This window comes from Malaclemys terrapin, chromosome 8 (genome assembly GCF_027887155.1).
Source record: "Malaclemys terrapin pileata isolate rMalTer1 chromosome 8, rMalTer1.hap1, whole genome shotgun sequence".
NCBI classification, from domain to species: domain Eukaryota; kingdom Metazoa; phylum Chordata; order Testudines; family Emydidae; genus Malaclemys; species Malaclemys terrapin.
In genome coordinates this window covers 68,832,696-68,849,038 of record NC_071512.1, presented here as the reverse complement: position 1 = coordinate 68,849,038, position 16,343 = coordinate 68,832,696, and the positions used below count along the sequence as shown (strand labels likewise).

General features: G+C 41.0%; 1 protein-coding gene across 1 annotated transcript in view; it reads right to left on the bottom strand.

Moving 5' to 3' along the window:
- VAV3 (vav guanine nucleotide exchange factor 3) overlaps positions 1–16,343 on the bottom strand; it is a 238,930-nt gene that overhangs the window by 77,157 nt on the left and 145,430 nt on the right. Inside the window, exons 16-17 of the mRNA XM_054037316.1 lie at positions 14,817–14,918; positions 12,203–12,303 (exon numbers count right to left, since the gene is read on the bottom strand). Coding sequence (XP_053893291.1) covers positions 12,203–12,303; positions 14,817–14,918 — 203 coding nt within the window. The remainder of the gene's footprint in view (positions 1–12,202; positions 12,304–14,816; positions 14,919–16,343) is intronic.

The window sequence follows — 16,343 nt, the reverse complement described above, 5'->3', positions numbered from 1 at the left end:
TAATAGCTGCTGTGGCTTATTGCTGCTTTTTTATGAATATCATAAACACTAATCTTGGAGTGAGTTTCAAAGTTCACTAGGATAAAGTGAGTTCAGTATCCCAATGTTGTGATTTGATATAGAAAGAGAAGCTGAATGATTAACTTCTAATATTTGGTATTCAGAGAGATGCAAAAAACCAGTAACATAGAAAGGCTATAAATATCCCTGATAGCTACCTATGAGTTTTACTGAGAGAAGTATTTATGGTAATAGGTAACATTAGTGATATTTAGTGTTCAAAGTAAATACTATACTACTCCATTACCTCAAGCCAGCAGAGATTTTGTTGTTAAAGACTGAGGGCCAAATTCAAACTCAGCATAAGCAAATGCAACTCCACTGAAGTTGACAGTATTTCATCTATTTACTCCATATCTGAATTAGACCATAAAACTTTGCCAACCTTGGCATACACTGAACTGTTATATGTGACATTTAACTCAGGAAGCCCCTTCAACATGTCTATAGAGCACAGTGAAACTAACCACCTGATATCAATATTGCCAAAAAAGCCTTGTTTATCTGCAGCATATATACACAAATATCGTTCATTATGGTGAGACGAAAACTGCTAAAGCAAAATCTATAGTCTCCAACAAAGTGAAATCATTACTACTTCAAGGTAGGAAAAACCTTACCTTTAGGGGAGGGATAGCTCAGTGGTTTGAGCATTGGCCTGCTAAACCCAGCGTTGTTAGTTCAATCCTTGAGGGGGCCATTTAGGGATCTGGGACAAAAATCTGTCTGGGGATTGGTCCTGCTTTGAGCAGGAGGTTGGACTAGATGACCTCCTGAGGTTCCTTCCAACCTTGATAGTCTATAATTCAATTTCACTGTCCGTATATCCAGGAGACTTTGCATCAGATCCTTATGTGAATCAATTCCCCATGGGTTTCTGATTAGGAGTTCAAGAGCAGATTCCTTGCTTCATCTGCACAGAATTATTCATACTCATGTCCTACAATGCCATACCTATTAGGCAGAAGTTCTCTTTTTTCTGCCTCTAACATTTTCATTTCCATTCTTAGCATTTCCATAGTTTGTTATCTTAGACTCATAGTTATCTTTCAGCTTTATCTTGGAAGTTCACAGTAATCGAACTATGAACCCATATTACAATTGGTGACAAGTTTCAGAGTGGTAGCCTCCAGCTTTCATCCAGACAACACCACACAATCCATTGTCTACAGCCAAGCTTTAAGATACAACCGCATTTGCTCCAACCCCTCAGACAGAGACAAACACCTACAAGATCTCTATCAAGCATTCTTACAACTACAATACCCACCTGCTGAAGTGAAAAAACAGACTGACAGAGCCAGAAGAGTATCCAGAAGGCACCTACTACAGGACAGGCCCAACAAAGAAAGTAACAGAATGCCACTAGCTGTCACCTTCAGCCCCCAACTAAAACCTCTCCAGCACATCATCAAGGATCTACAACCTATCCTGAAGGACGATCCCTCACTCTCACAGATTTTGGGAGACAGGCCAATCCTTGCTTACAGACAGCCCCCAACCTGAAGCAAATACTCACCAGCAACCACACACCACACAACAAAAACACTAACCCAGGAACCTATCCTTGCAACAAAGCCCATTGCCAACTCTGTCCACATATCTATTCGGGGGATACCATCATAGGACCTAATCACATCAGCCACACTACTAGAGGCCCGTTCACCCGCATATCTACCAATGTGATATATGCTATCATGTGGCAGCAATGCCCCTCTGCCATGCCAAACCAGACAGTCTCTACGCAAAAGAATAAATGGACATAAATCAGACGTCGAGAATTAAAACATTCAAAAACGAGTCGGAGAACACTTCAACCTCTCTGGTCACTTGATTACAGACCTCAAAGTCGCAATATTCCAACAAAAAAACTTCAAAAACAGACTCCAATGAAAAACTGCAGAATTGGAATTAATTTACAAACTTGACACCATTAAATTAGGCTTGAATAAAGACTGGGACTGGATGGGTCATTACACAAAGTAAAACCTATCTCCCCATGCTAATTTTTCCCCTACTGTTACTCACACCTTCTTGTCAACTGTTTGAAATGGGCCATCCTGATTATCACTACAAAGGTTTTTTTTCTCCTGCTGATAATAGCCCACCTTGACTGATTACCCTCGTTATAGTTAGTACGTCAACACCCATTTTTTCATGTCCTCTGTGTATATATATCTTCCTACTGTATTTTCCACTGCATGCATCTGATGAAGTGGGTTTTAGCCCACGAAAGCTTATGCTCAAATGAATTTGTTAGTCGCTAAGGTGCCACAAGTACTCCTTGTTCTTCAGGGTGTCACCAATATCTTTTTACCAAGATCTTGACTCGCTTCCACATTCTTTTTATCACATTTCTCCTGGATAATTGCAGTTAATAATTTGTGGATCTTCCTCTACTTCACTTAAGTACTCACAGTTTGCACAGAATTGTGCCTCTAGACTCTTCAAAGGAACAATGATCTGTAGATGTTCTAGTCTAGCGCTGAGAAAACTTCACCTGCCTTCAGTGAGGCAGCATGCTAACTTTAAAATATTTTGCAACCTACTCAGTAGCAGAACTCCTAACAAGCATGATTCTTCATATCAGGAAAAATTATTGGTCCATAGTATGGGACCCATAACCTCCACTCTTGTTCAGAAGGCCTTTGGAGAATTTCTTGAGTAAGGACAGTACCATTTCATTTGATAGAGATTTGGATTTTATTCTTTCTAACAAATTATATTCTCTGACTTATTATTCAACTTCTAAAACATCTTTGAAGACTCATCTTTTTAGCACTGCATTTTCATAATCTCTACATAACACTATTTTTGTAAAACATCCAAACCGGCAACAAAGCAAGACAAACCAGTTCCTACACTGCTGCTATATAAAATAGGGTCACAATGTCCACCAGCAGAATTTTTACATAAGAAATTTTTAATTTAAATATGGACTGGTTATAAACAGGAGAGTGTAGCCACTGAGGGTATGTCCACACTGCAAAAAAAAAAAAAAAAAAAAAAAAAAAAAAAAAAAAAGCCCCACAGCAGCGAGTATCAAAGCCTGGGTCAACTGACTTGGGCTCATGGAATGCATGCTACAAGGCTAAAAATAGCAGTGTAGACATTCCCGCTCAGGCTAAGAGCCCTCTCAGAACCTCCCCTTGGCTGGGTTTCAGAGTTCAGGCTCGAGCCCAAGCAGGAACATCTACCCTGCTATTTTTAACCCCAATACATGAGCCAAGCCAGTTGACCTGGACTCTGAGATTTATTGCCATGGGGTATGGGTTTTTTGATGGTGGTTGTTTTTGAAATCCTGAGGGATCTCAGTTCCTGAACTGAGGGATCTCAATTTTGACAGCAAGCTGCCTTTAATGGATCAGTTCAGCACAATTTTTAGGTTTTGTTTATAGACTGAAGTCATGAGAACATTTGGACACATTCTCCCAATTAAGTCTTACTACAAAAGCAACAGGAACAGCATCTAGCCCAGACAAATGAATGACTGAACAGATAAACAAGTTAATTAAATTGGAGAAGATGGGGATTAATATGAGAATTAAAAGGTTGGTAAGGAACTGGTTAAAGAGGAGACTACAACATCATTCTGAAATGTGAACTGTCGGGCTGGAGGGAGGTTACTAGTAGAATACCTCAGGTATTGGTCTTTGGACCAATCTTAATTAACATTTTCATTTATGACCATAGCACAAAAAGTGAGAGTGTACTAATAAAACTTGCAGATGATACAAAGTTGGGAGGTATTGCCAATATGGAGGCGGACTTTAATTTCATACAAGATGCTGGACAATAGAAATGGGATGAAATTTAATAGTGCAAATAAGAAGTTTTGCTATAAGCTGGGGACATAATCAGTTGGATGTGACAGAGAAGGAGAAAGGCCTGGGTGTATTGGTTGATCACAGGATGACTATGAGCCGCCAATGTGATGTGGCTGTGAAAAAGGTTAATGCAGTCCTAAGATGCATCAAGCGAGGTATTTCCAATAGAGATAGGGAAGTGTTATTACCATTATACAAAGCACTGGTGAGACCCATCTGGAATATTGTATGAAATTCTGGTCTTCCATGTTTAGGAAAGATTAATTCAAACTGGAACAGGTGCAGAGAAGGACTACTAGGAGATTAGAGAACCTACCCTAGAAGAGGAGACTTAAGAAGCTTGGCTTTGTTTAGCCTAAGGAAACAAAAAGTGACGAGAGATATGACTGCTCTCTATAATACGTTAGAAGGATAAACACCAAGAAGGGAGAGGAGTTATTTAAGTTAAAGGCCAATGTTGGCACAAGAACACATAGATATAAACTGGCCACCAACAAGTTTAGGCTTGAAATTAGATGAAGGTTTCCAACCATCAGTGGAGTGAAGTTCTGGAATAGCCTGCCAAGGGAAGCAGTGGGGGCAAAAAAACCTAATTGGTTTCAAAGACTGAGCTTGACAATTTTATAGAGATTTGGATTTTATTCTTCCTAACACATTGGATTCTCTGACTTACTATTCAACTTCTAAAACATCTTTGAAGACTCATCTTTTTAGCAGGGGATGGTATGATGAGATTGCCTACAATGGCACGTAGCCATTTGTGACTGCTAGTAGCAAATATCTCCAATGGCCAGTATGGGACACTAGATGCGGAGGGCTCTGAGTTACTACAATGAACTCTTTCCTGGGTGTTTGGCTGATGGGTTTCGCCAACATGCGCAAGGGCTGACTGACTGACATATTTGGGGTTGGGAAGTAATTTTCCCTCAGGTCAGATTGGCAGAGACCCTGGGAGGTTTTCACTTTCCTCTGCAACATGGGGAATGGGTCGCTTGCTTGTTTAAATTAGAGTAAATGGCGGATTCTCTGTAACTTGGATTCCTTAAATCATAATTCGAGGATTTCAGTAACTCAGCCAGAGATTACGGGTCTATTACAGGAGCGGGTGGGTGAGATTCTGTGGCCTGCAATGTGCAGGAGATCAGACTAGATGATCACAATGGTCCCTCCTGGCCTTAAAGTCTAAGGCTAGGTCTGCACTACAGGGGGAGGTCGACCTAAAATACGCAACTTCAGCTATGCGAATAGCGTAGCTGAAGTTGCGTATTTTAGGTCGACTTACCTGGCTGTGAGGACGGCGGCGAGTCGACCGCTGCCGCTCCCCTGTCGACTCCGCTTCCGCCTCTCGCTGTGGTGGAGTTCCGGAGTCAACAGCAGAGCGATCGGGGATCGATTTTATTGCATCTACACTAGACGCGATAAATCGATCCCGATAGAGCAATTGCTACCCGCCGATCCGGCGGATAGTGAAGACGTGCCCTAAGAAGAGTCTAAGTGGGAATAGCTTAATCTTCAGTTATATAGCAGAGCAACTGTGGCTTACATGCTAACTAAATGAACAGTGAAATATGGGGATACAATAGGGGAATACCAGTCTTCTTTTTAAAATCTTTTAACTTTTATTTTTAAAATGTAGAAAATGTACAGTAGACTACTCTAAAAGGAGGAATGGGGCTATCTGTTCTGTATGGCTCACAGTGAGGGCATATGGACTCTATGACCTAACGTTGTATATAGCGAGGTGTTAGGAGAGTAGCACCAGCAGTTGCCCAGGACAGGACTTTGCCCCAAAGTACCCTGATCCCACAGTGATTGTTATTCAAGCTCAGTAAGGATGATTCATTCAACAAAGGCTGAACAATATTATTAAGTTAAACAAGAAACAGCAACTCTCCAATGAGCGTTCTGGGACTTGAACATTTGCTGGCCAATGCTGCTGATATGGTGGCTTTGAAGGACAGCCAGCAAATCTGTAGCTACTGAAAAAGCCAGGGAAGGTAAATAGGGAAAGCTGCTGGTTTTATATCATGTCAAAAACACATCTTGATTATGAATAATCCCATGTGAGATAAAAATTATGTGCTGCAACATATGAAAATCTACACAAGTAGCACATGTACTTTTGCAAAAATATGTTATAATAAAAAAAAGTAGTAGCTTCTTTCGTTTACAGTTCATACACCTCTAACATTTTTTAACAAGTAATCACATACTATCCATGCATATGAAAGCTATATATCCTTTCCATCTCAGTCCATTTGGCTCTTTCTCAGGCAGAACTATCTGAAATAGAGGAATTTAAATGAAAAAAGAATCAAGCAGAGGCTACTTGTTTTGTGGTTTTTGTTTGGTCTGGTAGGGAGCAAATGACAATAGACTTTTATCAAGTAATATACGTTAAAATTGTATTTTAATCAGAACTCATGTGGAAGAGGAATTCTCCTGATACCATTTGTTTACTAAAAGATGACAGTGTGAAGTGATCCAGTTGTTCGAGTAGCAAATTTTGGGTGCTCAGACCTGCCTAGCTACAGCACACTGTAAAAATGCCAGTTAAGATTTTTCCTATTTATCTATGTCTGAATAGGAGATGATTCTAACATCTATTCTCTGGGGAACCTAGAGACAGCTATAAACAAGAGGCTGTAATGGATTTTACTTTATTTATTAAATATTTCTAATACTTTTGCCTATGCTCAGGGATTTATCTCATTGAAAGAGTAAATTGTCTATGCAACCAGGAAACAATTGTCTGAGACACTCAATCCTATTTTAACGGGAAGGATATAGCAAAAGGGGTGGTCTGGTTGAAGTAGGATAATGTAGTAAAGTAGATTGGTATTTCCCCTGATTTAGATTATTAAAATGGAATCAAGCTCAGTTATTGGCATTCTAGGGTAGTCCTGAGGAACGTCAAGAAACTGTAAGGCCCACAGAGCTGACTCCTATTACGTGTGCACAATGAAAGGGGGAACATGAGGTGGCACAGCTTCTCCCCATCTCTTCAGAAAGCACAGGGAGAATCCTCCCCCCCTGCTCTCCCACTCCCTGGCCCCAAGGAGTGCTGCTGCCCTAATCCCGCTCTTCACTCCATCCATATAGCATCACCTTCCTCTGGTGATAGGAAGATCCCACATTACCAGACAGGAAATCAAGGTGAAATGGCCCTCCTATCCCCTGTTCTGAGCAGCAATGCATGCGTGACAGGGACAGACTTAGGGACTGGAGGTGGAAAGGTGTTTGGAGACCTTAACTTCAGATGCTGGTGAAAAGAAGAACAGTAAAGGAATAGAGGAAGGGAGTGAGGGAAGAAATACCAGCCTGTGATGTAGTGGTGGAGAGTTCAAGCTAGTGAGCACAAGCAGGGTGGATCAGGGCCGGCTCTGGCTTTTTTGCCGCCCCAGGCAAAAAAAGCCTCTGGCCGCCCCTCCCCTCCCCGCCTCCCCCGCCCCGTGTGGCAGGGGAGGGCGCGGGGGGGGAAGGGCGGCCGGAGCCCTGGGAGGAGGGCGGAGTGCCCGGCTGGGGCTCCGCTCTCCCCGGCGGCCGGAGCCGGAACGCCGCACCGCGCCGCCCCCCTCCAGGTGCCGCCCCAAGCACAAGCTTGGTGGGCTGGTGCCTGGAGCCGGCCCTGGTGTGCATAATATATTTTGAGTAGCCTAAGTGTTTGATTTGGACAAAGTTGGGTGCATCTTCACAAAAGCCATTCAATTGGGAACCAGTATGCCCTTATAAATGCTCCTGTAATGAAAATATATACATATTTGCTAAAATCTATGCTTTGTTACAACTATACAACCCCACTGAAGGAATCTGTTAGAATATGAGCAGAAAGGGGAGGCAGGGAGGAGGATTTGATCAGAGAGTTAAGAGTAGAGAAGAGCTGGTGGGGATTGGAAGTGAATGACAGAAGAAATGAAAGACTGCTTGGGCATGAACAAAGCAGCACTGCAGGAAGAAAGGATAAGCTGATAGCAGAGGAAGTGAACACAGCCACAGGACTTCCACAGGAGATGCTCAGTGAAGTAGGGGCAGGAATAACAATAAGAAAAGCCAGGGCTGAATTTGGACATTTTATACCATTCAGCAATTCAACTGATTACCAGAGCACCTTTATCATTGCAACTTCTATAATCTATTGAATTGTCCTTCTTTGAAGCAAGATAATCTAAAGAACTGGCATATGTCTGCATATAAGTCATCGCTTGACAAAGTAGTAATTTATTTTTAGTCACATCTTCCTCATCAGTGTATCATCTAAATGTGACACTTATTAAATTTGTCATTCTTAAGGTTTCATCCGTCTCTAGAAGTCTATTTTTTGAATTTTTAGTCATTCCTGAGGTCCCTTCCAATCCTGATATTCTATGATTCTAACAGGCTTGGAATGCACTATAAAAGGCCTTAAACCACTCAGGTAAAGTTCTAGGCATCAGTTCAGACAGCTCAGTGGTCTAAAAGGAAAACAAACTGTTAAACTATATTAAAAAGGAGAGAGAAAATACTGAAATATTAGAATGCCACTACATAAATTAATGACACACCCTGACCTGGACTATTGTTTTGAATTCTTGTCACCCCATCCCAAAAGGATATAGCAGAAATAGAAGACTGTAAAGAAGTCACATCCTGTTCCTTAGTGATCAGTTTTAAAATAAATTTTCTGATTCTTTGGGGGGGCGGGGAGGTACTTTTGTTTTAACAAGTTTGAAGTTTGTATAATAAGTACAGAAACATGGGAGCCTTCATATAGGCAAGGAAAGGACAAATGGTGAGAAAGCAAAGTGCACATAGACAGAAAAAATTAAACAATCAGGATAAACGAAAATAAATAAAGTAATATGCAATAATTACATAATCCAATTGCATCAAAGTGTGTTGAACAACCACTGATTCATGACAGAGTCATATGGTACTTCTATTTTTAAAAAATCAGGGTAAAACATTCTAAATAAAATCAAAAAGAACATACTGTATCTTTGGATGTTGTAAAATGAAAATGTATTCAGTTCGTTAATTCATGAAGTAGCATGTGTGTGATTATTTTGCCTCCAGCAACTGAACAGCTTTACTTCAGTGTATATTCAGGAGAATTGAGGAAAAATCAGAGAACCTGAGTTAACTAAACATTTATGACTATTATTGTTGATTTACATGGCACCATGTGTATATATAATACTTTTCAGACAAATTGAAATATGACGTCCCTTCCCTTAAGGTGCTTGTAATATAATTAAGATAAAAATACGAGCAAAATGATAACAGGAGAAGGTGGGAGTGGGGAAGAAAGCTGTTCCCAGGGAGTATAGATTTCTAATGGCAAACAGATCCATATACGTTGTTTGTTTCAATTAGTTACATTTGATTGTTTTAAATATATTTTAAAATGATGATATAATTTAAAAATCTGACTTTGACAGCTTATCCTTAAAAGGCTTTGTGGAAGAACTATGTTTCTGAGAGAGATTTGAATGGAAAAAGCACGTGGATCATTTGGTATACAAGAAGTGAGAGACTGTTCTTAGGACAGCATGTAAGAAGACACAGGATTCAGGAAAAAGCAACAGAGGGTCCTGTGGCACCTTTAAGTCTAATAGAAGTATTGGGAGCATAAGCTTTCGTGGGTAAGAACCTCACTTCTTCAGATGCAAGAAGATGTCTTGCATCTGAAGAAGTGAGGTTCTTACCCATGAAAGCTTATGCTCCCAATACTTCTGTTAGTCTTAAAGGTGCCACAGGACCCTCTGTTGCTTTTTACAGATTCAGACTAACACGGCTACCCCTCTGATACTTGATAGGATTCAGGAAAACCCTCACGAAGACGCTAAATCCCATGTAAGCACCTACATAAATGCTCTCCTGATTAGGGATGCTTTCCTGAACTGGAGTTTACAGTGAAGAAGAAAACTAAAGGAGAGCAGTTTGGAAGGAGGCTTTTGCATAACCAAGTGGAAAGTAGGAATAAATGTGAGCAGAGATGTAGGTACAAGCAGGCTTGTGCAGAGCCTTGAAAGCAAAGGCCAGTGAAGGGTTGTATACAAGGAAATGATATGGTCCAAGCAGTGGAAGAGATTATTTTTGTAAACACATTTTGCATAGATTGTAAGTAATGAAGTCAGAAAGCAGAAGAGATTTCTGCAGCCTAAGTGAGAGATGGACAAGCAACAGAAAAGGTTTTAAGCAGTAAGACTGGAGAGCAAAGACCAGATTGAGAGAGGTAAGAAAAAGAACTGGTCAGAAAAGTTGAAATGAAAAAAAAATTCCCAACAAAATAAGGAAATTTTTATCAGTTAAAATTTTTCACAATTTCCCCCCCAATGTTTCAATGAGCTCTATGGATGTTTGGAAAATTCTGTCAAACATCTGTACATTTCCCAACATTATGATTTTTTTTTCTGAAGAAGTGACATTATTTGCTGAGAGCCTGGATGGAGGGAAGAGTCAAATATGACACTAAAGTTATAAGCGTGATTGACAAGGAGGGTAGCAGAATTACTGACAGCAACTGAGTAGGCAGAAAGAAGGAAAGGAAGGAAGAAAGATGAGGAATTAACATTACTATCCAGTTCTAGACAACAAAAAGATGCTTAGACATTTGGTTACTATTTATTCAATACTCAAAGTATATTCACCAAAAAAATCCTAGTACACCTGTCCAATACTTTTAATATTGATATTTGATATACATGCCTGGTTTGTTAAATGTGTAATCAGAGATTTCACTCAATTTAATACAGTCGCTAGAAATGACATGTCATGAAAGGGGCATATGGAAAGGGGAGCAAGCAGGGGCATGCCTACCCCCCAATCAGCATGGGCACAAAACATTTCCGGGGCCAGGAGAGCGAGCTCCATCGGCCCCAGGGCAACCAGCTCCTCCGGCCATGGGGGTGGGAGGGAAGCTTCTCCAGCCATGTGGGGCACAGAAAGTGCCCCTCCAAAAAGTGGCCAAATTTTATTCCTGCGCATGCTCCTGCAATGTAAAAATGCTCACTCTGTAATAGGGTAACGGTGTTAAATAGGGATGACTATATTACTGTATCATGTTTCTCTAAAAGCAAAAGCTCACCATTGTAATGATTATTGTTTTGTTTCTGATATTTATATGGCATGGATTTGTAAACCTGTAAAGTTCCTACAGAAATAAATAGTTGAAAAATTCTGTCCAGTTTTAGTTAGCAGTAGTCCATCCAGGAGATGTCAGACAGATAAACAGAGATGCAATACTAAAGAGAGAGAAGAGGTCAGAGGAAGGGAAAGCTTGGTAGTTGCAGGAGAGAGGCTGTAGTGTAAGTCACAAGAGTGGATGAGGTACCAGGGATAAGATGAAAGTGGAAAGAAGAGGACGAAGCTCTGCAGGATCTCAACAGAGAGGAAATAGAGAAAGCTGTTCCCAGGGAGTATAGATCTCTAATGGCAAACAGATCATATACATTGCTTGTTTCAATGGGGGGGGGGGGGGGGATGGATAGCTCAGTGGTTTGAGCATTAGCCTGCTAAACCCAGGGTTATGAGCTCAATCCTTGAGGGGGGCCACTTAGGCATCTGGGGCAAAATCAGTACTTGGTCCTGCTAATGAAGGCAAGGGGATGGACTCAATGACCTTTCAGGGTCCCTTCCAGTTCTAGGAGATAGGTATATCTCCATATATTTTATTTATTTAAGAAGGGAGAGCCTCAGACAGATACATTAAAGGAATGATTAGAGAGGTAGAAAGAGAATCAGGAAAGCCTAGAGTGACATAGGTGGGGGAGAAAACCAATGGGGAAGGAGTCACCAGGTGGGATGAGAATAGAAATGAAGTCCTTAGATGTGGACAGTAGTAAGCCATCAATTACGTTAGTGAGAACATTTGAGTGGAGTGTGTGGGAACCATGGAAACCAAGGAGATCGAAGAGAGAATTAACAGGGAGAGGAAGGTGAGGCAGCACAAACAAATAGCTCAAGGAGCTGATGAGAGCAAAAGAGGAAAATTTAGATGGAGACATTGGGGGCGGGGTGTGTCAAAGGATGGTTTTCTTTATAACAGATGTTACTTATGAGCAGTTCGTGATTAAAACCAGAACAATCTGTTGCTGTACAGGAACACTGCTATGTCCTACAGCAGTTCTCACTCCTTTCCTCTCTTACATTTCAGTTTAGCAAGAATAAAAGTCACTATGAATTTTAAATGCAATTCTAATTGTGCTTATAAATGGTAGTTTCAAAAGTATGCATGTTACAATAAACACAAATTAGAGGTAAATTAAACCTTAATTATATCTAGCAAGTTTTATGTCCTAATTAAAAACAGTATTCCAACAATAAAAATGACTTACCACCTGAATTAGCTCTGCCACAATTGTCTAATCTCCCTAAACATTCTTTGTGCGCCCCAGCTCCACACTTAGAACATAAATAGCCTTGATAAAATGTTCCTCTGTAAAGTAAAATTAGATAGTGATACATTAAGTGATAAAAAGCTGCATATATGAAATAATTAGCATAAAGAAAAAATTAAAAAATACTGCAGATGGCAGTAGAAGTCATTTGCTGTGCTGCACAATGATTGTACCTAAAAGCTTGAGGAAGAGTGGCAACAGATCATGGGTAACATGGAACTCCAGTCTCCTTTTCAGAACTTCAAGCCATTTAGAGCCAGATATTCCACCAGTAAACCAGGGGAACTAACACACTTCATATCAATTGGGCACAAAATAGGGTTTGGCATGGTACATGCCAAAATTGTACCAAGTATAAATACCACAGTGTCCCTATTCTATCACTGATCCACACTCCATTTGATTTCAATAGGAATGTATAATGAACATGCATACTAGGACAGGATTCATTTTGGAGGGATTTTTTTTTTTTCAGGATAGAAGATTTTATTACCTATATTATTGACTATAAACTGCTTCCATTAAAAAGAAAAGTATAAGGAAAGCCGTTGATGAATGTTAAGAGCCGCTGAGCACACCTCGGAGAGCCCTGAGCTCTCCCCTGGAGGAAGGGTATGCCTACACTGCAATTAGACACCCACAGCCGTCCTGTGCCAGCTGACTTGCACTCAGAGGGCTTGGGCAAAGAAGGTATTTAACTGCTCTGGAAGCCTCCCACCTTGCAGGGTCATAAAGCCTAGGCTCCAGCCCGAGCCTGAATATTTACACCACAATTAAACAGCCCCTTAGCCCAAGCCCTACGAGCCCATGTCACCTGGCATGGAACCAACAGTGGGTTTTTAATTGCAGTATAGATAGAGTTGCCACCTTTCTAATTGTTGGTAACCAGACCCCTCCTCTCCCGAGACATGGCCCCTGCCCCACCTCTTTCCCCAAAGCCGTGCCCCCATCATTCATTCCTCTCTCCCCCTCCCCCGTTGCTCACTGGATTGTCTCCGCCGGCCCCCCCCCCCCACACACACACACATCTGGGCTCCCTCTGCTCTGGGGCTGGGAGGGGAGCTGCTGCAGCCTGACAAGGAGCCTGTATGCAGGTGGGAGGCTGCCCCGGTTGAGCCGGGGCTGGCGAAGGTTAATAACCTGGCGCTTCCCCTGACCCCACAGTAACTGGACTTTTGGTGTCCAGTCAGTACACTTGACTGGATATGGCCAGGTCCCCTTTTCGACTGGACTTTCTGGTCAAAAACTGGGCACCTTGCAACTCTAAATGGCACCCACACACAGATGCCAAAAACCAGACTGTCCAGGTAAAACCTGGATGGCTGGCAACCCTAAGTATAGACATACCCTAACTCTCATAAATTATAAGTTCAATTTTGAAGCCCTTTGAATTTCAAGTGGGGTTTAGATTCAAGCCTACCCATGGCTTTTATTCCAAGTCTGACCCACTAGGGAAGTAAGAAGTTCATTGGTACCTGCTTCGACCACCATTCCAGGAGGACATACCTCCATGCTGATGATGCTTGTTAAAAAAATAATGTATTAAAACAATTTGTGGCTGACGTCCTTGGGGGGAGAATTGTTTGTCCCCTTCTCTGTATTTTACCCGCATTATGCCATATATTTTGTGTTATAGCAGTCTTGGATGATGACCCACTATATGTTGTTCAATTTAAGAACACTTTCACTGCAGATTTGACAAAACGGAAAGAAGGTACCAAAATGAAATTTCTAAAGATAGCTAAAGCACTTGACCTAAAGTTTAAGAATCTGAAGTGCCTTCCAAAATCTGAGATGGATGAGGTGTGGAACATGCGGTCACAAGTCTTAAAAGAGTGACACTCTGATGCATAAACTACAGAACCCAAACCACCAAAAGAGAAAATCAACCTTCTGATGGTGGCATCTAACTCAGATGATGAAAATGAATGTGTGTCCATCTGCACTGCTTTGGATCATTATCGAGCAAAACCCAGCATCAGCATGTAAGATCTCATTTTATATTGTTTTATTTCTGTTATCTTTTTACAGTTCATATATTTGTAATAAGAAATAAGAATATAAAGTGAGCACTGTACACTTTGTATTCTGTGTTGTAATTAAAATCAATACATTTGAAAGTGTAGAAAACATCCAAAAAATATTTAAAGAAATGGCATGCTATTATTGTTGAACAGTGTGATTAAAACTGCAATTAATTGCGACTATTTTTTTAATCTTGTAATATATTGTGATTAATGTTTTAATCATTTGACAGCCCTATTAACAACTTATATAAAACTGAAGAGCTGGAATCAGGAAATAGAAGAGGAAAGAGTGGTGCTAAGATGCTTGGTAGTGATGGGTCACAATGTTGCAGGCCTTTCTGCTCTCATTTTGAGGTCTGGTAAAACTTTTCAATACCAAAAAAAAAATCTACATAGGTTAGACTATCTGTAAAAGAAACCTATCTTGGACAGTTCTCTCACCATGCATGTCATTTCCATACTCTTTTTTCCCAGCAAGGTACTTGAATTAAATTAAAGTCAATACTTTACACTATAAGACTTACCTCAGAAGCATTTGACAGACTTTGCAGGATGTGACACGAGTGAAGGTGTGCATTTTGAACTCATGAAAATTTGTATCTGCATTGTCCGGTCTTATGTTGGATCTGGAGAAAAGTAAATTACATTATTTGATAATACGCTTTTAATAAAAGAAATTTGGGAATACGGTGCACCAAATCTAAACAGGAAATCTGAATCCACACACTGTGAGCCTTATTTTTGCATTGATATTTCTTTAAGAGACACAGTCTGTGCCACAGACCATGAAACAAAATATTTTATTATCCAAGCCTGTTCCTAAAAGACATACAGCCATTTCTTAGAGACCACAGTAACTGGGAAAATAGCCACACATATCAGAAAAACCATAGTCTGTTTTTTCCTTTCTATTCTGAGGACCACTTCATATGACAAGGATCATCTCGTGGACCTGCCTCTCCTTCCAATTCTCCACTGCTTGGGTCTCAAAATGTTTCGTTCTGTGGATCATCAGCAAAGACCATGTAGCACAGACTGAGAACCACCGCATTAGAAAATCCGAGCAGCATATGCTGGACAGAGTTGAGTCACAGTTATCCAACAACAAATTAGGTGACTAAAGCTATTTCAAAAGTAATTATAGAATATTTACTGTTCTTTTAGCTAGTGTTCTTTGAATGAGTTTCCTAATGCCTACAGATGTCTCTATACATTAATTTAGCCAATAAAATGGAAGACCTCTAGTTATGCTGCTATAATATCAGCTTGCTTGTGGGAAATATGTACCTACAGAACTAATACATCTATAAACACATGTGGACTATTTGTTGTGATCATATGCTAGTTTATCTTCCCCACTGTTTCTCTTTAAGCAGTACTAGCTTAGAGAAATTCCATTAATCATTTTGTTGCATTGTTACCTTGTTGAGGGTTTAAAAAAAAACAAAAAACAGTTAGTCACTTTCTTGTAACTGTTGTTCTTCGAGATGTGTTGTTCATGTCTATTCCAACCAGGTGTGTGTGCTCCACGTGCACTCCAGACAGAAGACTTTTCCCTTAGCAGTGTAGGAAGGGTCGGCCTGGGTGCCCCTGGAGTGGCGCCTTCATGGCACCCAATATAGGGCCTTGCCAACCCTCCACCCCCTCAGTTCCTTCTTGCCGGCTATTCCGACAGAGGGGTAGGAAGGTGGCTATTGGAACGGACATGAACAACACATCTCGAAGAACAACAGTTACGAGAAAGTGAGTAACTGTTTTTTCTTCTTCGAGTGATTGTTCATGTCCATTCCAACCAGGTGACTCACAAGCCAAAGCTTAGGAGGTGGGGTCAGAGTCATGCACTGATTGGAGCACAGCGTGTCCAAAAGCCGCATGGTCTCTGGCCTCTTGTGTAATTGCATAGTGTGTCGTGAATGTATATATCGAGGACCACGTGGCCGCCCTGCAGGTTTCCTGGGTGGGGATTTGTGCCAGGAACACGGCCGAGGAGGCCTGGGCCCTGGTAGAGTGGGCGGTAATTGGTAGGGCAGGCACCCTCATAACACTCCCAA